Consider the following 21,498-nt stretch of genomic DNA (forward strand, 5'->3'; position numbering starts at 1 on the left):
ATATCCAGACCACAGTCAAGAACCCAGGCAGAGTTTTCCTTTGCGATAGTTGTCTGCATCCTTCCCGCCCACCCATTGGTATATGATTTGCATGTGTAGGTTCATGTTGCAGATTTCATATGTTTACAGTTGCTTTTCCACCCCTTGCTGTCTCTGACATTCATGTTTATGCATTTCAATATAAGAATGTGTCATCAGTGATGTGAAATCAGTTTTCTTGTGAACAAATGCTCATATTCAGACCCATATAAATTAGACTGTTTTGAAATACCTCGTGGGCCCTGTCTCAGATGTCTACCCATTGAGGTGGTCTTGAATGGCAGCCCCGACTTAATTTCGTGAATTTCATTATTTATGCGTAAATGGTTATCTCCAGCAGCCCCACATAAGTTCTCCCTTGGAAGCCTTTTATTTGGTGCTAACAGTGTGAGTTATACATAATGACAGTTTTCAGTGGTGGGGATGGAAAAGGGCAGCCCCTCTGCAGGACTGTAAACTAGACCTAGTAGATGTGTGAACATCCTGGTAACTTAAATTTTCCTTTTTTGTTTCTCCATTTCACTTAATGATTTTCTATGTATTGTTGCAGACATCTCAACAGTGAGCATGCGCTGGACGATAGAAGTACAGCCCAATGTAGAGTACAAATGCAGGTTGTACAGCAGTTAGAGCTACAGGTAAAACCACATTTATTTTTGATATTACCTCAGTATTCCTCCACTCCCACATTTCTGTAGTGCTCTGTAATGAGTTCCTGTGTGCTCAGTATTGAATGGAAGGTTCAGAATCTGATGTTGTCCTTTCTTTTCTTTGATCTTCTTTTATGTTACTGCATTTTATTTATTTTCCTCTTTGGGAAGGTTCAGCTTCAGTTCATTCTTGGACACTGCTGCTCAGACATCTCACAGTTCTGTGCATCTCTGTGTATATGCCGCCAAGCCTCAGCCACTGCTTTTTAGCTTTTCCATCTCTCTCTCACTTGACCTCCCTTCTCTCTCTCTCTTTTTTTTTTTTTTTAAGTTTACTGGTTATCTGTTGTTGGTCTGAGCCCCCACTGTTGCTAATATTATTAACCTGAAGTTAGGAAGAGAAGCTGGGGAGAGATATGGGGAGTGAATGAATGGAGAGAGAGTGAGAGAGAACATGAGTGTGGGCAACCCGGGGCAAGCCAGTACACTTGCAAGCCTGTTTTCCAAAGTTAAAATAGAAAGTATATGTGGATTTATGCATCATTTTTCATTGTCCCCCTTTTCTCTCCATCACTGAGAACAACTGAGAGTTCACTATACATTTTAAATATGTACACACGCCCGCACATACATACAAACATATATTCAGGTACATCCAATATATATCATGTGCATATCATGTATATATATAGAGAGAGAGATGAGGGGGGAAAGAATCTTGTATTTGGAAATGCTCTGGGCCATGTAATATTTTATGACTACAGAAAATTAACTTGTGCAGATTTTCCTGTGGATCACATTTGGTTGGGGTGCATTTTAAATGTGAGTTCCACTTCCTGATGTAACTTGTTGATGAACCACCATGTTTTAGCAGTCATTCCCTCCTTGGTATAATTAATAGAAAATTAGTTTCTAAAAGTAAAAATTGGGTCAGAAATGGATATTATTAAAATGTACAATTGCATAAGGCTGACCCTACAAACCCCATTTATGCAGCCGAGTTCCAAAATGCTTTTGAGTGCTTGATGACTCACTGTGGCTTCTTCCTCTGGCTGGTTTAGTGTAGGCAAGAGGTTAGCCGACTCGGGGAAATTAAAACAATGTTGTACATTATATAGTTACCAGCCATTGAAAAGCCTATTTTGTATGCAAGACAGCAATGCTGAGATATATGAAGAGCCCTGGGCTAAGTACAGTAGATAATTACATCTGGAATTTTACTGAGTTAAGTCATTTATAGCTTCAAATAGTTGCAGAGAAAAATCAGCCAAAACACACTTAAACTTTTTGTTGTGACTTTTCAGGATAGAAAGGATTTTTTTTTTAATTAGTTATGATGGATCACTTATTTTTTTTTTTAGTCAGGTTGTGTCGAAAGTTATTTTAAGTATTTTTGCATTCAGACTATAGATATGAACTTACAGGACAATGAGGTATTTATCCAGGCAAAGGGCACATAGTAAGCCCCCCCCCCCCACAAATTCTTAAATAAGTCTTTGGAAACATATTTAAATTCAACATGCTTGCTGAGAAGGAAAGAAGGAGTGTATTTATCTCACTCCCAGAGTTCACTTGTGATTAAAGCATGGGAAGCCCCTGAAGGACTGGATTGAATAGGACCAACTCTATGGGTATTGCTTCCTGAACTTGCATGTTTCAGTGCTGGGGATGTTTTTATAAATGCCAGATTCTTGCATTTATGTATTTAATTGATGAAATTCTTAATGATCAGCCAGAATAAATTGTTGAACAGAGCTGTCATGGTTCGCTTAAGTTGGCATTCCAGACTGCAGATTTTGAGTGCAAGGCCATGATTAACTAACCTTTCATTCATTATAACCTCATTATCCAAAAGAAGCAGTTGGGAGAAGGAAAGGAGTTAGATGATCAGTAAGTCAGATGGTTATCTCCTGGCAGCGTTAATGTTTTGTTTCGGTGAACATGGCCTGGGAATGGTACAGACCTATATGAAGATTCTTGGATTCTTTGCAGATTTCGTTTATTCATAGATGTCCCTTCATCCTCCAGTCCCACCTCAAACCCAAGGCAGGTTTTTCAACTTTTAATAAGAATCAGAGAGGCTCATCTTTCTGGAAGTTACTGTCTGGTAGTTACCTATGATATTCCTTATGATATTTTTTGAACACCTTTGCTTTAATGGAAGATGGCAGGGCTGGTTCCGAAGAGTTTCCATTTCTTCCAAGCTTGCGAGGATTGCTAGAAGGATGACAGAGAACTGCGGCCCCTGGGCCAAATCTGATGAGCTAAGACAGGTTTTTGCATTTTGAACAGTTGGGGTGAGGGAGGTAAGATTCAGAAGAAGAATGAACTAGATGAAATTCAGATTTCAGTATCCGTGTATAAGGTTGTATTGGAACATGGCCATGCCCTTTGAGTTAGGCATTATGTGTGGCTGCTTTTGCTGTACAACAGCAAAGTGGAGTAATCGCAACAGAATCCCTATGGCCTGCAAAGCTGAAAATATTTACTATCTGGCTGGTCCTTGCAGAAAAATTTCCTAAGCAGGCTTTGGTCTAGAGAATCAAAAAAACAATTGGCATCACATTCTTAGCAACTTGTTCCCATAGGTTCCCGGCTTCCTGAGAGCCAGCTCACCCCTTTACTTCACTCTTCTTCACCTTGGTGTGTAAAACCAGTGTCACCATGTTGGTCAGGATTCCCCCGAGGGCAGCTTCACATGCCAGTCCTTGCTGCTGTCAGTAGTCATGGAGAGCTAGCTGAGGGGTATTCATCCATCCATCCATTTATCTACTCATGCATTTAGCAGACATCACCCTGAGCCTATACCGTGGAAGAACCTTGTTGGAGCCACCAAGGAGTAAAAGAATGAGTGAGACAGATGGGGCTGTCCTCCTGGTTCCTACTTTCTAGAAAAAAAGAAATAGACTATAAGTAAGTCTCCAGTGGCACTGTTCATTCACTAGGTAGTGCTCGCTCTCAGTAATGCATTTTTGAAAACACCAGAAACGCTCAGAAGACTTCAGTGCAAGATTAGGGCCATACCCAAACAGTGAAATGCACAAGAAAATGTCAGCAGTTTTTAGTACTGAAGTAACCCATGCCCAACACCCTTATCAACGATTAGGCGGACAATATTTGGCTTGCATAGAGTTTGGTGCAGAGGACAGTTAGATTCACAGCCACTCATTTGAGGCTTCCTGTTTCTCTGATACTTGTATTTCTGTGTTTGTGCTACCCCGTTTGCCATTTCATGCACCCATGTCTGAAAATGTACTTTTTAATTGGCTAATGTCGTTGTGCCCATAGAGTCTGAGGTATTGGGGAAGCGACGTCTATGCAGCAGCAGGAGTGTGTGAAGAGGTGCTCTTGTGTCTCGGCAGCCTTTCTGACTTGCTTCCCATTGACATGGGCCCCCACACACATACCTCCTCTGCTCAGCATGATGTATCTGCTCATGTAGACGGGGTGCTCTGCACATGACTGACCCAAAAGGGCTACTTCTGTTTCCCTTAAAGAAAGCATTTCCTGGTCCAGGAAATACCTGAATTTCCAAGTTATCTCAAAGTCTATTACACAATTACCGTGTATTAACTTGAATTTGAAAACTGTTTGCACCTCTGAGCACGACAGGAAAGAGCAGTCAAGACCTGAGCATATTCCCAAAGGGCAATCACTCAGAGGAGGAGGAGACAGCCCCCCACCGCCCAGATTCTCTCTGGCGTTTACTCTGGGAGCAAGGTCACACATGCGCCCCCATTGTAAAAACAAACCCAATAAGCTCGCATTGGATCTTAGAGTAGAGATCGCCAGAGGTTCATTAGGTCTACCCTGGAGAATCACTGTGAAAGGATTGCACTGGAGAATTTGGGAGGGCAGCGTCAGCCCCAGATGTGACCAAAACCAGGGAAACCGCTGGAGTCCTGTCCCGTGTAGCTTGCCAGCCCCCAAATCTAAACCCCAGAAACCTCAACTCTGACCCCAAAAAGGAGGTCCTGGTGTTTCTTACCTGCAGTCAAACCTCCATGAAGGAATTCGATTCAGTTTTTTAAAAAGATCACCCTCGCTCGCCTTAGGGGAATAGAGGCGGGGCTTGTTTCCCTTCCTGGTGTTATCTGCACTGGAGCCAAACGGAGAAGCCTTTAAGATTCGCATGGCAGAGTTCAAGCCACCAGGCAGAAATCAGGATGTTGGGTTGTAGGGTCTAATTTAGACCTATCTATGCAGCACTGTGGGTGAGAGGCATCTGTCTTACGTGTGTTTTTGTTGGAAGATATCAAAATATATAATGCACGTTCTCTTAGCAGTGGACTATTTACGTAGAACTTGTTGACATTGAAATGATGGTTAATTCAGTTCTTCTGTTACACCCTGTTACTAGTTTCACTGATGGAGGAGGGTGTCAAAAAGACATCTTAGTGGGCTTTCAAAGCCTTTTTGAATATTTCTGAGTTCGTTTCATTATTACAAAGGCAGTTGTAATTTTTTGACATTTATCGATGGACTGAATGGGGATTAACCCCAGCTGTTACCAGGAAGCTGAAAAATTACATGAGGTCCTACCCTGGACACTTAGGCACCTAGCATGACGACAGATGGACACCATAACAATCATTTGGATCGAGGACAGAGAATGTCCTTTTTGAGGTCAGGGAATGTATTTTAAGATTGCATCTGTTAGATGTTCTCTGTTGACAGATTTTTCTGGACAATAGGCAGCTATGGAAATGAGTTAGGACTGGAGGAGGAAAAATCCCCATGGTCAGTATCTGTGGTTTTATGTGGGTCATGAAATGTCCAGCTCCCTCCCCCAGAGGGCAAGGACACCAGAGGTGGGAACATGGTGAGGGGCTGGTTGCCCACCCCCAGCACCACGGCCAGGGCTGTAAAGAAGCACCCAAAGGTTCCTTCTGAGAGTTGAGCACCTACTGTCTGTCCCCTGGATTTAAATCCGTATGCATCCCGTTATCTGGGTTCATTCGCCTGGGAGGGAGATGCTCGTGAGCTCTCTCAATCGTTCAGTTGGCGATGAGATCACACAAAAGATATCTCAGTGGCTGGGTCAGAATTCCATTTTGGGAAGAGGGAAAGGCATCTGATTTAACAGACAACAGGAAAAAAAAAAAGAAGTCTGCGGATGGACTTATCTGTCTTAGGAAGCTGAGATGTTCATGGTATAAATACAGTTTTCTGGATATATTTATTCACTTTAATTCTGTTTTGTGACCATGTAACCTTGCTCAGTCATTAGCTCATCCTCTTTGGTGTATAAAGACGGGCTTGGAAAGAAAGAAAAAAGAAGCCTTGAAGGTTTGGCCTGTTCATCATGTCCAGGGCTCCGCATGTGTCAGGGGCAGGGCCCAGGGCAGGTTTCCTACAACCCCTCAAACCCAAGACCCTTTAAAGTGAATATTGAAAGCAACCAAGGAGCATAGGAGCCACCCAGCTGATGGGAAAGATGTGCTTGGCCCTGGTAGGGGTGGGGTTGGAGGGATGTGGACCAGTATCCATGACTCATTTGATTCCATTCAGTCACTGTTTATCAGGCACCTAGGGTATTCCAAGCTCTGGATATAGATAAGTAAGACACTTTCTTCCTTCCTATAATGTGGAGAGGGTAAAAATACTAGGTCTGTAACTGCCCTCAAGGCAGAGTTTGGGGTGGAGGGAGTCACTGTGGAGGTGTCAGGGGAAGAGCCTGGCAAGGACATTCCAGGTCGCAGGAGCCGCTTGAGGGATGTGCCTAGGTTGTGGGGTGAGGGAGACTGAGAGTGGAGGGATATTGGGTTCTTTTTAAAATTAATCTCTCTGTTCAACAGGATGTGGTGGTAACCAGCCACTGCAGTTTGCTTTCCTGGGACTTGGGGGTTCCTGAGACTTGGGATCTTCTGTTTCAGAATGGGCAGGGTCCTGAGCAAAATGAGATGAGTTGGTTACCCTCATGATCTGTTTGAATCCATTGGCTGTAGAAAATATGTAGTATTCCCGTGTTCGGCTTGTTGCATTAAGGAGCTCGAAAACCACTTGAAAGAATGTTTATCAAGCCCCTACTCTATAGCCAAGACACTGTCCTAGTGAATTTACCCTCAGGTTGGTTGAATCCCCACAGCCCCCAATTCAAAATCCTGTTTCTTTCACCCCACGAGTCATGTTTTAAAGGGAGAATCTAACATTTGGAAATCAGTATGTGTCTCACACTTAACGAGCATGTTTAATGTAATATTTCTTCTTGCTCTTTGAGAAGGTGTTTCTAAGTGGATGGTGATTGTCCTCTGAGAGTCAGAATAGTGCCCCCCTGCCCCCTAAAGATGAGGGAACTGCGGTGTAGAAGATATAACTAACTTGTTCAAAGGTGATGGGCAGGCCCCCACCTTTGGAATCTGCCTTCCTTTCTTGCTCAGTGCTGTTGTGGTTTTGCACCCGGGGTCATCAGGGCTCTGTTAGGGAGGAGAACATTTTCCTCTACCCTTTTAAGTTCTTCTGCCTGGTCTAAGAATTCAGTTGACAGGAGAGAGAGTAAGAGGAGAAAATCAAGCAAAAGCTTAGCAAGACGGTATACATGGAAGAGACCCAGGAAAACTGAATCATCTATCAGAATGGTCAAAACCCTCGAGGTGAATACCATATTCAGCTAAAGACAAAAGAGGGTGTTGGGAGTAGGGCTTTGGAACTTCATACAGGACAAAGGCAGTTCACAGGGAGATGGAAAAGTCAATGTTTAGTAAATAAATGTTGTGTGACCACAGGGAGACAATGGGGTGCAGAGTGGACGCTGATCTCAGGGCCCTGCAGAGTTCCCCACCCCCCACCTCCTGGCCTGTACTCTGCAGATCCGCTAGTGACAGCTCTGTTCTGACAGGCCCTTGCAGTTCTGTTAGGAAAAGGAAGGTCAGAGTTTCTGAGTCTTTGGGGCCATGATTCTTTTAAGCTTAAAATAATAATCTGCATGCCAGAGAGACATTTAGAAGTAGCAAGTTTTACTCCGCTACACCCCGCTAGGTTCTCTGCACACACCCAGGCCTTGCAGATCAAGGGTTTGGAAACAGCCGGTGGGGCCGTGCTCTCCTCTGCCTCAAGGAGCTTTCTCCCCAAGAAGTTCCTGGTAAGAGGGGCCTGGGCTGGAGCTCGGTGATGCTGGGCCCACGCAGAAGGTTTCCAAATCCCTCCACCCCAGGAACTGTGGGCTCTAAGAAAATGTCAGCAGGCAGGGGGGTGCACAGGCGGCAACAGCAGAGGGAGACCGGCAGCCTCACACAGACCCGTCACCGTGGCGACTCATGTGATCACTCCGCCTTCAGCAGGGCTGTTTGTAATCGCACCAACTTCCGGGACATTGGCCAGTGTGTCACCTGTCTCCGATGCCCTTTGGCCCTTTCTAACCCCATTCGAAGCGGTACTCAGGACAGCGCCTCACAACAGAGACTCCGCAGCCTCCTGACTATCTCTGAACAAGCTTGAAGGGTGCTGGAAACAGAGAGATCCTACTAGCATCACAGCTTCGTGTTGCCACTGCTCTGTGACGGGGCCGAGAAAAAGGAGGGAGGGTCTCTGCGTGTCTCCCTTCCTCGTCCCCCCCTTGGAAAACCAACACGATTCTTTTCATAATTTAAAATCCTGCTTTACTCTGGGAGCATTAGAATTCTTAGACTATGACAGAGTATCCGAGTGCGTCTGCTTGAAATGTCAAGAGAGTCTTTAATAATAACACGTGAGGAATGTTAAGATGGTGACAGAATACAATAAAAGTTGGGAAATTCTTCAATTGGGGTGAAATGAGCCGTAGGTTGCCTACCCGCTGAGAGCCTGAGTTGGCCTTCAAGGCCGAGATGTGAAGGTCTGTGAATGACCACCGCTGGATAGAGTGGCTGGAAGATAGCTATCTGGTAAATACTCAGTTTGGTAGAAGAATTTAATTTCTCCTCCTTCCAGTTGCTGTCCTCCCCCCACCCCCGTTTTTTTTTTGGTTTTTTTTTTTTTTACCTTTTTCCTCTTTCTGATAATATGTTCTTAAGAGACCAGGTAATAAGATCCATTCTGCCTCCATCAGTTTTGTTGGCACTGTGTTTTATGCAGTGGCGGAGGGTGTCAAGCCCGTCCCTGCTATGGCACACTCAGTTCATAGAAGAGAGTGGTGTCTCCCCAACGCACCTCATTAAACTTGGACCCTTGGTATCCTTATTAGAAGCATTTACTCCTGGATCCCTCCCCTGGAGAAATGGACAAGATTAGGTCAGATCCCCATCGCTGAAACTGGGGACATCAGTCAGCTAATCCAGGCTTGCTTCTTTGTAACCTGTGTGTGGCTAACATTGTGCGCCCATGTGTGCGCACACTTACACACACACACCCCAGGTTCTGCCTACATAGGTTAGTGTAGGAGACGGGAGGGAGGCAAAGATCTGGGTTCTCAGGTGGGGTCCCAGGTGATGCCGGGGATCCCACCCATTTGGGAAAGTCAGACCAAGCATCATGTCACCTGGGTTCTAGTCTTACTGTTGTCCCTTCCTAGCTCCACGGCCTCAGGTTAAGTTCTCCCCATGAGCCTCAGTTTCCCCAGCTATGAAACACGGCATGAGAACCAGAGGCCTTGGAGTAGCCTCAACAGCCTGTGAAATGGGGTGAGTGGCCTGGCCCCTTCCTCTTTCCATCCTCTGTAATTCTAGTGTTTTTTCCTGTCTCCCAAATCCTTCGCTTTCAGAAGAATTTTCTCATCAGTGAGAACCGCCAAATTGGGCTTAAAATGATTAGTCCTCCTGAGAGTGTGGAAAATGATTGTGTTCAATGAACTTCAGCCCACGTTACCTTTTCTCTGGTAAAAGAATGGGTGTAATCTTCTTAGCTTTTACCTTTGAAGATGGTGCGTGGGGCCCCCTGGCCTTCAGCAGTTAGGGAGTGATACCCCTGTTACAGTCTTGGCCAGTGCTGGCGATCTGAAGGCTGACTTGAGGCCATGGGGAATAGAAGAGGGAGTGACCCGTATTAGTCAAGGGGAGAAAAAACATTTCTTTAGGACAAGGGACAGATAAAAGCGAGAACCAAGGGAATAAATCCATGAGAAACGAGCATCATCTTTCCTAGCTTCCTGTTCCCTTCTTTAAAATGTCAAAATTCTCTCCCCAGTTAGCCCAGCTGCAAACTCCGTCGAACTTCTGTTATGTTGATCCAGTTTCCAAACATCTACTCAGTCAGAACTCTAGACAGACTAGACTGATTTAACTTTCCTTTTAAAAAAAAAAAAAAATTTTTTTTTTTTTTTGAGCATTCATGAAGTGCTAGGCTCTGTGCTAAGCTTGTTATGTGCAAGAATTTATTTAATCCTCAAAACAACCCTTCAAAGTTCAGAGATTATTATTCCATATTTAGAAGGAGAAGTGAAAAGCTTGAAAAGGTTACATAATGTGCTCAGAGTCTCAGAGCCAGGATTCGAATCCTTCGAAGTCTGTTAGCCCACGTCCTTTTTAACCCATTTTTGACTCTGTAGTCATTCTGCAGTATTGATGCACCAGATAACTAATTTAAACAGACATTGCACACGCAGCTCCCCTTACTGAAGGCCTGTTGTCATTCCTTTTAAGCTAGATACTCCTCCTGTACCCACCAGGAAAGCTCTGGGAGAGTAATTCTCTTTTGATACTACAACATAAAAGGATGTGTAAATCTGTCAACCAGATTTTTAGGTGACCTTTGGACTGAATTTTCCATCCTTTTCTTTGCCTGTCATGGGAGTCAGTTGATAAGGGAATGCTAGACTATATTTGCTAATATTAAATGTTTGTATTCCCGTATTATAACAAAGAAGGGATGCTGTGAAAATTGATGGGGGTGGTGAGCTCATGGAATGATGGCATAAAAAAACAGCAAAGAATCTGCAAGCTGTTTGAAGGACCAGTGAGTATTGTAAATGCAAGACAGCCACCTTAGAGGAGCTGATTTCACTAGGTGTGAATTTGTAGCCATTTTTGCATAATAATAAAAAGTGAATTTGGTGAGATTTTTTTCTTTCACTTGTCAAAAGTTTGTGTTAGAACTGTTATCAATGATAAAAATCCAAAATCCTTCCCAAGACTATATATGACATGCTAGTTTGCGCTAATAAACACAAATAAAAACTTGGATTTTTGCCTCTTTCTGTAACTTTGCCTGTCTTCTATAGTAAACCAGAGTTAGGATAGTAGACTTGAGGTTGAGGCAAAATAAGGAACCTGGATAATTCTCAAAATGAATGATGAATCTAAGTGATATTCTTATGAAGAAGTAAGATTCCCTCCAGCAGTAAAGCACCAGGGTTGTGGAGGTGACTGGGTGTACTGATTCTCCATGTGTGTTTGCCATGTGGTGTTACCACCTTTGACCAGTAAAAGGTCAGCTTGGTAGAATGGAACATAGAGGTAATGGTTTCTTTTGATGCTGGGAATTTGGACCTCCTCCTACTTGGTCTTTGTAATTGTTCCATCAACAGTGTTAACCCCTAAATTAAGTCATTATTAATATTCATCAGACTCTTCAGTAAATATTGCCTCCCACCCTTAAATTTGTAGCATTTAGCACCACAGACTACTTCTTGTTTTTAAAAAGAATAACAGAGATGCCTCCATTCCTCTGCCCCACGATAATTTTAAAACAAACCATTTTTCTTAATCTAAAAATGTTTTAGTTGTAACATTGAAGAACTTAGAACACTCACATAAAAAACAAATAACTGTAGAAAGATGCCATTGCTAACATTTTAATTGTTCTAACCGAGCCACTTTGGAAAACTGAATTCCTTTAGCATTATGTGTTCTGAGCATCTTTTAGTTTGGCTGTTCAATAACTGACTAAAGAACAGAGGATGGATAACATAAAGTGGCTCCTAATATGGTATCATTTTCATTTCCTGTTTGTTGAAAGATAAACGCTAACACTGTAAGGCTTCCCCCCACCCCCCACTTCTTAATTTATTCCTCCCCAAACCACACCACAAGGGAATAAAAAGGAAAAAAAAAAAAAATCAAATGTGATATGGCTTGAGACTGAGTCATCGAGTTAGGATAAGTTGAAAGCTTTTTCATTCTTGTTTTGCTACTTTTTCCCTTTTCTCTGCCTTCCCCCAATTCTTGGAACATCCTCCTCCCTTAAAATGCACTTGGATTTTAAAAAGTGAGTCTTACTTGATTTGAGGGTGGGGGGAAATAATTTTAGACTTACAAAAAATTAATTGATATTTTAAAGATTTAAGGTTAATTATGTGACAGGGAAGGACTGAGTCCCTTCCCAGTTCTAACGCATTATTTTGGGCAAATAGTCTGTAAACGTCCTGAACTGAGATTTTTTTCCATCCCTGCCTCTCCTCCATCTCCCTCCCCTCCTCCCTCCCTCTCCCGTCTCATAGTAATCTCTTCTGTGGCATTTCCCCCAAATTCCACAGCTTTTCTCTTAACTAAACCTGTATCTTTGGGGGGATACATTTCCTACCTCTTTTATAGTCATAATTATGTCCCCTATGCTCAGGTGTCTTGAACTGTTGAAGATACCCTTGTATAGGAAACAGTCCGGGGCCAGCATAAGAAAGCAGCCTGTAACAAATAGCATCTGAGTCCCTACTATGTACATCCAGTTAGGAATTCATGTGCCTTCAGAAGAGAATGTTTTCTAGATTGAGGAGACTTGAATTTTTGTCACAATGAGACTAGCACATAGTAGGTACTCAGATACTGAGTCAGTGAATGAGTAAACTTACTGTACATTTATTTGGAAATGGGGACCTGTCCCCCCTTGTAGCTATCTGCCTGCCCTGTTAAAATGGCTTGCTTGGACTGTCTGCACCTCTGTCTACTTGTGAAGAAAGATGGAGTTAATTTTGCGTAAGTGTATCTGTGTGTCTAGGAGTTTCTCCACAACCACAACAGACGAATTTACGAGTTTTCAGTTCCCTAGCTCATTTTCCTTTGGCTTCCTCATGAATCAGGTTGGTTAATAGGCGTGATTCACGGTTTTGTCTTGTAGCTGTCTGTGTTACATGGGACTCCTTGGTGCCAGTAGGTCTAGGACTTCCCAGTTAAAGGCTCATGCATCTTGTGTTGAGAAATCACACCCCGACACCTCCAGTTACTCGGAGTTTGGCAGTGGTCGTATAGATTTCAAAACGATTAAGCAGTGATGCAAATTTTGTTGTATGCCAGGGGGCCATAGTGTAATTTGGAATATGTATCGTTTGGGATATTTAAAGAGTAATGTATCTGTTTTCAAAGAAATAACAGAGCATTTTCTCCCTACCAGCTTGCGAAAGACAAAGAGCGCCTGCAAGCCATGATGACCCACCTGCACGTGAAGTCTACAGAACCCAAAACTGCCCCTCAACCCGTAAGTACTGAGCAACCTCCGGAGGGCACCTGACACTATTTCTTCTCTGCTTCCCTTCTGCAAGGAAGGAGGATCCCTAGTCTGGCAGCTTTGAATATTGAAAGACTTACGTTCCATCTGGTTCTGGTTACCTTTTATGAACAGTGCAGTGTGCTGGGCATTTAGGGAGATACATACGGGATGATTCAGGCGCAGTCCTCAGCCACAAAACCCCACAATCAGCTCTTCTTTGGGACAGATGATTGATGCTACACCAACATACTAAAACATACACTGACAGCTCTTTGGAAGAAAAAACAAAAACAGAGCAAACAGCAATCTTTCTGATTTCTTGTTGATGGAAACACAGAGTGAGGACTGCCAGACCAGGAAGGCAGAAGAAAAAATGTATGTTGGCATGGGTTAGCCAAGAGACAGTGGGTATGAGAAAATGGTTGAGGGATGGTCCAGTCCAGTCTGAGAGGAAAGAGGAGGAAATGTTGAAATAATTAGAGGCTATAATTACTGGAGAACGTCTAATGGTTACCAAAGAGTTGGAAGTGAAAATGACTCCCTCAAAGTGAGATCAAACGTGGTACCCTGAAATTACATCTCACTTTCAGGAATCTCTTACTACTTGCCTTATGTCCCTTTTCTTTGACCTTGAAGAGTGTCATGCAAGCACAGACAATATCAAAGTGGAAGGATGCTATCTGGACCCCAGATCCTGTCTGGGGCCTCATTCCTTGTTGTACCTTGATGGTTTTCAGTTATGTATCTCATAGACTTACAGTTCTCAAAATCTTGTTGCTTCAACTAATTTTTCACAATGGAGAGAGTGCTTTGCTTCTTGATTTTTAAGATTTGTAAAATTTAAGGGTACACTGCGTTTATTTGATTTTGCTTGGAGTCACTGTGTGAAAATTAATTGAGCGTTGACAATCTATAGTTAGTACCAGCAATTTTAATCAATATGCAATGATGCAGTGTAATGGCAAAGTATTGGTTTATCTGTTTTGACTGTTTTTTTTTCTCTAAATAAAGCAAACATACACCCATATATGATTTATGGTGATAGAAATAAAACGGAGTCAGACTATTAACCCAGCAAATATGGTAGCCTGCCAAGATGCAGTTGGCAGACAAAATTAATGTCTGAAACAGAACACATTACTGAGATATAGGACATAAAATCATTAAACACTTTGCACATCCATTTTTACTAGGAAAGAACCCTTGGTTTCCATGTATTTTGCAGTAAATGGCTGTAGGAACAAACATGTGGGCTGCTGAAAAGAAAGAGTAAGGCCTTTTGGTGTTGTGGAGTCATTAGTCAGCTGTGCTCTGGGTGCTGTTCCTATCAACCTCTTCTTTTAGGGAGGCTCCTAGGAATAATATGAACCCCGCGAAAACAAATTGGTAAGATCCTTGCGTGGTCCCACTGAGTTCTTCAGTGGGTAGAGCTGATGGCAAGGGGAGCTGATCATCTCTGGACATCTTCAGATGGTTTCCATTCATTAGGGAAATGGTTTTCTCCAGGATAAAGGGTTTGCGTCTCTAAACCCAGCGACAAGGGAGAGAATGAGATGACTTACTCCGTGAATTAAAAACAGTAATATGAGGTTAGATATTAAATATGAGGATTAGAGCAATGTGTGGACTCAGCACTCTAGGAATGGACTCATTTAGTATCATGAGGCTTCTTGGTGAGAGGAGGAAGGATGAAAGCAGAAAAGGAATCGAGACACCCTGCGGGGCACTCCACGAGCCATCATGGGGCTGGTGCAGGCCTGGAGCGCCATATACATAAGCTTCCAGAGGCCACAAAAGAGACCCTTGGGAGTCTCCATGAGGACCCATGTTAAGCAGCCAGTGAACAGGGAAGAGCCGTCCTGGGGGAAATGCACAGGGCAGGAAGGTTTGTCTTCATTAGTATTTAAAAAAATGTTTTACATGCTAGAAAATTATAACTTGGAAGGGGACCTCCTACTAAATTTATTTTTAACTGCTCTATTGAAAATTCTTTACCACTAGTCAACATTATCTCTTAGTAGCTCAGCACAGTATTTCTTTATTAAAAGAAATAGGCACGAATATTTTTGACTGAAAAATTAATAGCTTTTGAATTCATACACAGCAGGTTTTCTTTTGCAAAGAAGTCCAATATCGCTGCACAGCACTTCTATAACCATTTATTTGGAGTCCAAGTCAAACCTTTGACAGCTAGAGCAGTGCTACAAGCCAATATAAAGAACTCCAAGATGTAAACCAACAATAGGCCGCCTGTGTGAGGTTTGCCATTGTCAAATACATAGATTGTTTGGATTAGTTTATGTAAATGTACTGTTGTATTACCCTTTGAAAAAAAAAAAAAGATCACATTTGTGTATGAAAAGTGGTTCCTTTCACAGGCAGCATTATAAATCCCTTATCCTTTAAGTTACATGTAAGAAATAAAAATTGGTGCCTGACAAGCAGATATTGTGTGACACTCTGTTGCCAGAGAGAACATGCCTTCTTTTCATTTATTTGAAAATAGAAAATTTTATTATAGATACCATCTTATAAATCAGGAATTATTAAAATATGTATAGGTGAGGCATTGGGAAATTAATTATAAAAGGTAGACATGTAGTGTTTTGCACACATTTTTACTTCCTTGCTGTAAAAAGGGGAGGGGACACAGGCATAGAGCAAACCCTCAGTTCTTTCAGCTTCAGGGATATAGAGTTATCTGATCAGTTCTAAGGTGTAAAAGACTCTCCCCTTTGCCTGTAATTAATTTATTCCTCCTGAAATAATAGAACGCACAGTGTATGTTGAAACGTGCATCCTCCTAGACTCTGATTTGAAAGAAGCAGTTCCTGGGATTCAGATCTAACCCATGCTGGGGACGCCCATGTTAGAGTCTTGCCAGGAAGTTTGTGAAGTTTTTTTCTTTTTTCCATTTCTGTTTAAAAGGAACTTGGTGTTTATTTTAAAATCCTTAGTCACTAAGTGATAGAATGCTTTGCTGTAAACGTTGCTTTTCACTAAATGCCATTTGGGTGGTAAGTGTCATTTGCTGTGTCCAGTCATCCAGCCAGTTCCCATTTCACTGCATCAAAGAAACTGCCAAAACCTTCTTGGATTGTTCTGACATCAGCCCCTAGACGTGTTTGCTGGATCCTGTTGTGGAACTCATGTTCCCATTTGGCTTGTCAGAGGATATTCTCATCTGGGGAGAGTCCCAAGTTTTTAGACGTGGGTCTGACCTCGACCCCTCACCCTGGGAAGCATCTAGGTGAGCTGAACAGGGGTTCACGGGCGTCCTGTTCCACAAGGCCTCCGGTAACATCTCTCCCTGCTTGCTTGAAAGTCTTTTAAGAGGAGAAAAACTTCTCCTTTTGTAATCATACCCAGGACTCAAATTGCAGTGCACACTGTTTTTGTAAAGAGAATTTCTGAATTTAAAATCAAAGTAATTGCATCAGTGAATATTTATGGAACGTGCGACTGGGAAACATAGGAAAATAGGACAGAACCGTCCCTGCCATTGAGTGTCTTGTGGGAGAGCTGCGCTCCACGCGAGTGTGTGGACCACCATCCCTGGCGCTGGGAGCGAGAAAGACTCGTGACACCGGTGCCATCTAAGATGCGATGTAAAAGAGGAACGGGAAGGAGGAGAAGGAAATCAGCTTTCATGATTCCTGCCAAGGGTTAAGAGTAGGTGCGGGTGTTTGAGCAAGGGAACTGGGAGAGCAAAGTCTGTGATGGAGGTCAGAGTGGAGGAAGGCAAAGAATAGCCGATGTCAGCCAAAACAAGCTCTTGATTTGTAATGTTATTTATAAGCTTTTAATGTTATTAAGGCTGGGCTGTGTTTACCAGAGCAGCTGCAGATTCTAGCACAGGAGTTATACAGTGGGTAAAGGTGGACCTGTCGTATGGTCAGAATGGCCACGAGTGTTGTAGGCTGACGTTTCCAAAAATTCATCTCTTTTCCATGTTCACAGAAGCACAAGTGAAAAATCAAGCGATCACAGACTGGCCTAATGAGAGTGATATTCTTTTGTTCCAAACTCAGTACCAGTAATGTTCTCAAGGTAAACAGCACAGTGGGTTGCTTGAGGGCGAATGTCTCCATTCTTACTCCATGGAGAATTCTCCTGAGATGTTTCTTTGGAGGGAGGACGGACTCAGGATAAAACAGTAAACCACCACTACCACCAAGAAGTATGTCTGTATTAATACTTTATTAAGTTGTTAAGGAGTTTTGAAAAAGACTTTTTCACTATCGTAATGTCGGGAAGATACTGTAAATCATACTTTATAATCTTGAGAACATGCGAGGTAGGTTTAGCTTTAGGGTATTCCTACCCCCCAGAGAACAGCTCCCAACCCTGGTGAAACCACATTCCTTCAGGTTTGGTGGGCAAGTAACTACAGTGTAGGTAGAATCTCCTTTATGAAAATGTTATAAAACACAGGAACTTGGCTATTTGAAGCGAAAGTCAGTATTAGATTTTCCTTTGTACACATTCTCTTTTCCTCCAACCATAGCAATTAGGACTGTTTGGAAATAGTTTTTAGCTACTATAAAAACTGTGTGTGTCCCCTACACCCCCCCGCCCCCCCAAAGCAGGGGGGTGGTTCCTTTAACTCTTAATGAAATGGATGATCCTGTGGGCTGTTGGCTGTAGCCTGGCTATAGAGTTGGAGAAGTAATTTGAGGCCGTCATAAAAAGAGATTTGCAAAAACAAGCAATGTTTATATACTGTTTCTCGTGAAACCCCCCGTGCTGAGGTAGGTTCAGTGTTAGTGACGATCGCCTTCTCAGTCACTGTCCTACACGGGGCCCAGATCTCAGGCAGTGGTGGGACTAGGCAGAGGGAGTTGTCCTCAAGGTCACCCCCTGCCCAGCAACACCCAGCTACCCCACCCCACGGTCTGGGAACATCCCTCCAGTTCCTCCATCATCAGAAAGGCCATCTCTGAACACAAGGGATTCTTGTCTAGAATTCACCTGCTCAGGTCAGTCAAACCAGCAACAGGAAAACAGGTGAGCACAAGAGTCCCTACGAAGCAGCTGGGTCCCTCAGAGTCCGGGTTTCAGGTTTGCCTTTTGTTCTCAGAATCTGTTCTGAAACAAGGCAGGAACACAAACAAAAATACACAGGAATTCTTATGGGAATCCTTACGACAAGTCTGTTTCTGTCCTGGGTTTACATCAGCAGTGCGTTGACTTTTTTAAAAATGGGAGTGACTCACTGTCTTTTAAAGAGAGAGCAGAGGTTACTGTTTAAAAACGAAAAGGTAAATCTTTCTTTCACAGAGGGGCTCAGCAGAGTATTGAGTATTGGGCAGCTGATGCAGTTCCAGTTGTTTGGATGGGTAAGATTTCTAGGAGAGTCCCCCTGCAACTGACCTGGGAGAAAACCCGATAGTTGAGAGTGGACAGAAATTAAAAAATAAAATAAAACCCTATGGCAATCTGAAGTGACATAAGAATTCAGCTTTTGGCCGGCGTTGCAGAGATTATCTTTGCCGAAATCATCACATGATGGAAACTCGCCATGTAGAAAATATCAGAGTTACTAACTTTTCTAAACATAGCAACTTCTTTTTAAATAGAAAATGAACACAATCTGAAAAATAGGAAAAGAAACCCTCCCAGTCCCATCCCTTCCTGCTCTAGGCCCCGAAAAAAATTTCTCTCTTCCAACCTGAGCTACAGTCAGAACGAAGCACTTGTGCTTTCATTTTAATTGATGAATGTTTTAAGCTGTAATAGTTTACAATTCAGATGAATCTTTCAGGATTACAGCACACCTCTCACTGTTCCCAGTTTGCTCTAAGTCTGTAATTAATTTGGGTGGGGGGGGCGGGTAGAGGGGTCCACTTTTTTCCAGAGAGACCTTAATTAAAAGAGAAGGTTTGGTTGGAACACAGAACCTGTCTTGAAACTTTCCCCCAGCTCCATCTTCTCACCCCCTAGTGACCTTCCTCCCCAGAGATGGTTTCTCCTCGAGACCAGCATGTGATCATGCAGCCTGAGTTTAAAAGTTAAGAAACTTCGATCACATTTGACAAGGTTGACATTTCATTAACTTGTTGGTTCAGCCTTCAAATGATTTCACGAGGTGAAGCCCCCCTCTATTTGGAGTTTACAGCTTTTTGTTCTTCCTTCCCTCACAGGCTACAGTCGTGTTTAATTTGGAATCAGGGCTCCTTTGGCAAATTAGCAATTAGAACAATTTTGTGGGAATATGTATATGTGTCATTAGTTTCCCTGCAAATTAATAGCAAGGGCAGAGGTCAGGCAGAAATTTTCCACTTGACTGCAGTTCCTCTATGGAGACTTGGCACTTGGTTCTGGAACGGCCACAGCTGCTCTCAGCCACCCTCTTCCTCTCCGAACTGTCTTTTAATTAGTTTACCTCATAGCCATCATTACAAATATTACTGCCTCCCCTCCTCGAAATAAAATCACTGTTTCTACAAAATATTCCCGTGACATCTTGCACCAGTGTGCATTGATGGTGGGTCAGTTGAATGCAGCATTTAATCATTAGATCACCTCCATCCGCGTCTCCTAATGAGAGTCCTTACAATACATTTTTATCTGGTAATTAGCCGAGATTGGCTGCTTCCTCTGTGGCTTATTAGAGACAGCCCAGCGGTGGGTGTGACTCACGGTGTCATTTGTCAAGCCTGGTAAAAATCCCCTCTCTGCACTCTCCTGGCTTGGTGTTGATTTCCCCTGGTTACCTGTGTTTCATAGTCTCCAGAAAATTCAGCCGCCTCTCTGTCGTCAGGGATTGTGCTAACCGGGAGGGATTTTCTGTTTTACTGTTGCTTTTGGGGTAGAAACGGTCCAAGTCTTAAGACCTTTGCCAGAACTGCAAGAATGACATTCTTTTCACGTTTTAAGACTTTGTACCCATATTGTGGGGCCTGTCTGTTCTTGTAGGTGAGCTCCCAAAAGATGGGTCTGCACTTGCTGAACGTTTCCGTGAGTTTGGGCTTTTGGCAGTGAACTAGAACCCAGTGGACTTGATGATCTTCCTCACAGAACTGGAAAGGACCGTGCATATTTCTTGAGGACATTGTATTTATATTATCATTTTCATTACCTTTTAAAGAGCACTATGGTGTTTAGGGTAATGTTCTTCAACTGAGAAGCCAAAAAGCAGAGTGGGTTCTCGGAATTGTTTTATGATTGTTACACCTGTTGTCATCAGTGTCTGCATTTGATGGTAAGCCCTCCAAGGGCAGCAGTCGTCTGCTCTATTCCTGTTTTGGTCATTGCAGTTTCCATTGCCGTCGTCTGCTTGGAAATATTTATTGAATGCCATTTATAAGCAGGGATAAAAGCTAATCCCCAGGTCCTTTCCAAAAATGAGCATGTAGAAAAAGGAACCTGGTTCGTGTTTATTTTTCCCATTATCTGGGCAGAAGGAGAATATTATACAAAGGGCCTAGAATCACAAGTGTGTATTTGATTTTGAGTTCAGATTGTGAATATGGGCAAGTTATTTAATCTCTGATGAGCCCCTGTCTGCTTCTCTCTAAAATATGAGTATAACATCTCAAGTATTCCTGATGGTATGAGAATTGAAGTGAAACCAGGCAGTGGCAAGGGGTTTACAACATTGTTTTTACAAATGGCACCCATGACTTTCCTGGGCATTCTGATACTCTTAGGCCTAACAGCATCTGATTTGTACATGTTGTGTATTCATGAGCATTAGACTGGTTGCTTGGGCTGATGGATGTTTAGATACACTGTTCCACTGCTTGGTCAGTGAGTGGGGCCCGAGGTGAAGAGGTGGTCACCCCAGCCTTCCCCCGTGACCCCCAGATCAGCTCCATCCCGTGAGTGCTCCACAAGACTTTTAGCACTTAGTCTGCAAATGTGTGTCCTGAAGTTTCCAGCATTGGTGAAAAAGATCTCCCTGCATCTGCCCAGCTTGCCAGGGGATTCCTAAGGATGGTGTGCCATCTCCATAGCTTGCTCTTATCAGGTATGGGGGAGCCTGGGGTAGGAATTGGGTGGAGCTGGGAGGGGTGTGTCTGATGTTGGCTGAGTCAGCATTTCAAGGGAGGACTAAAAAGGAAAACCCAACCCAAAGCCCGCACCCCACATTCAGTTTCCAGCACCATGTTTATCTTTTTCTGTTAGTATTTCCTTAGCAATATTTAATATTTCTCATTACTAGGGCATGAGAAAGGTTGAGTCTTCCTAACAAATTGGAACTCTGTTTTATCTGTTCTTTGATTAGATCTCAGAGAATCTAATTTTTAATAGTTTCTACAAATAATGCTTTGGATTTAGGACTCTTGCAGTGGTGAAACAGACTTGATTTGTTAAGGGATTCAAAATTTGGTTTCAGGCAGATTTTGATGGTTACTGAACCCAGGTCTAGCTGCTCACCACTCAAAAGCCAGTAAATTGGCCAGGTGGGTGGAAAGGAAAGTTTGCTTTAGTTTGGATGTCAGCAGTGAGGAGTGAAGGGAGGCGCCTGTCC

At 43.0% G+C, this 21,498-nt stretch overlaps 1 protein-coding gene across 50 annotated transcripts in view; it reads left to right on the forward strand.

The window, feature by feature from the left end:
• FOXP1 (forkhead box P1) overlaps window positions 1–21,498 on the forward strand; it is a 618,285-nt gene that overhangs the window by 577,480 nt on the left and 19,307 nt on the right. For all 50 annotated transcript variants that reach the window (XM_081528351.1, XM_081528327.1, XM_081528350.1 and 47 more), the window contains 2 exons: window positions 590–677; window positions 12,927–13,010. In XM_081528351.1, the coding sequence (XP_081384477.1) occupies window positions 590–677; window positions 12,927–13,010 (172 nt within the window). The remainder of the gene's footprint in view (window positions 1–589; window positions 678–12,926; window positions 13,011–21,498) is intronic.

This window comes from Giraffa tippelskirchi, chromosome 9 (assembly GCF_054371585.1).
Source record: "Giraffa tippelskirchi isolate mGirTip1 chromosome 9, T2T-mGirTip1v1.2.pri, whole genome shotgun sequence".
Taxonomy (NCBI): domain Eukaryota; kingdom Metazoa; phylum Chordata; class Mammalia; order Artiodactyla; family Giraffidae; genus Giraffa; species Giraffa tippelskirchi.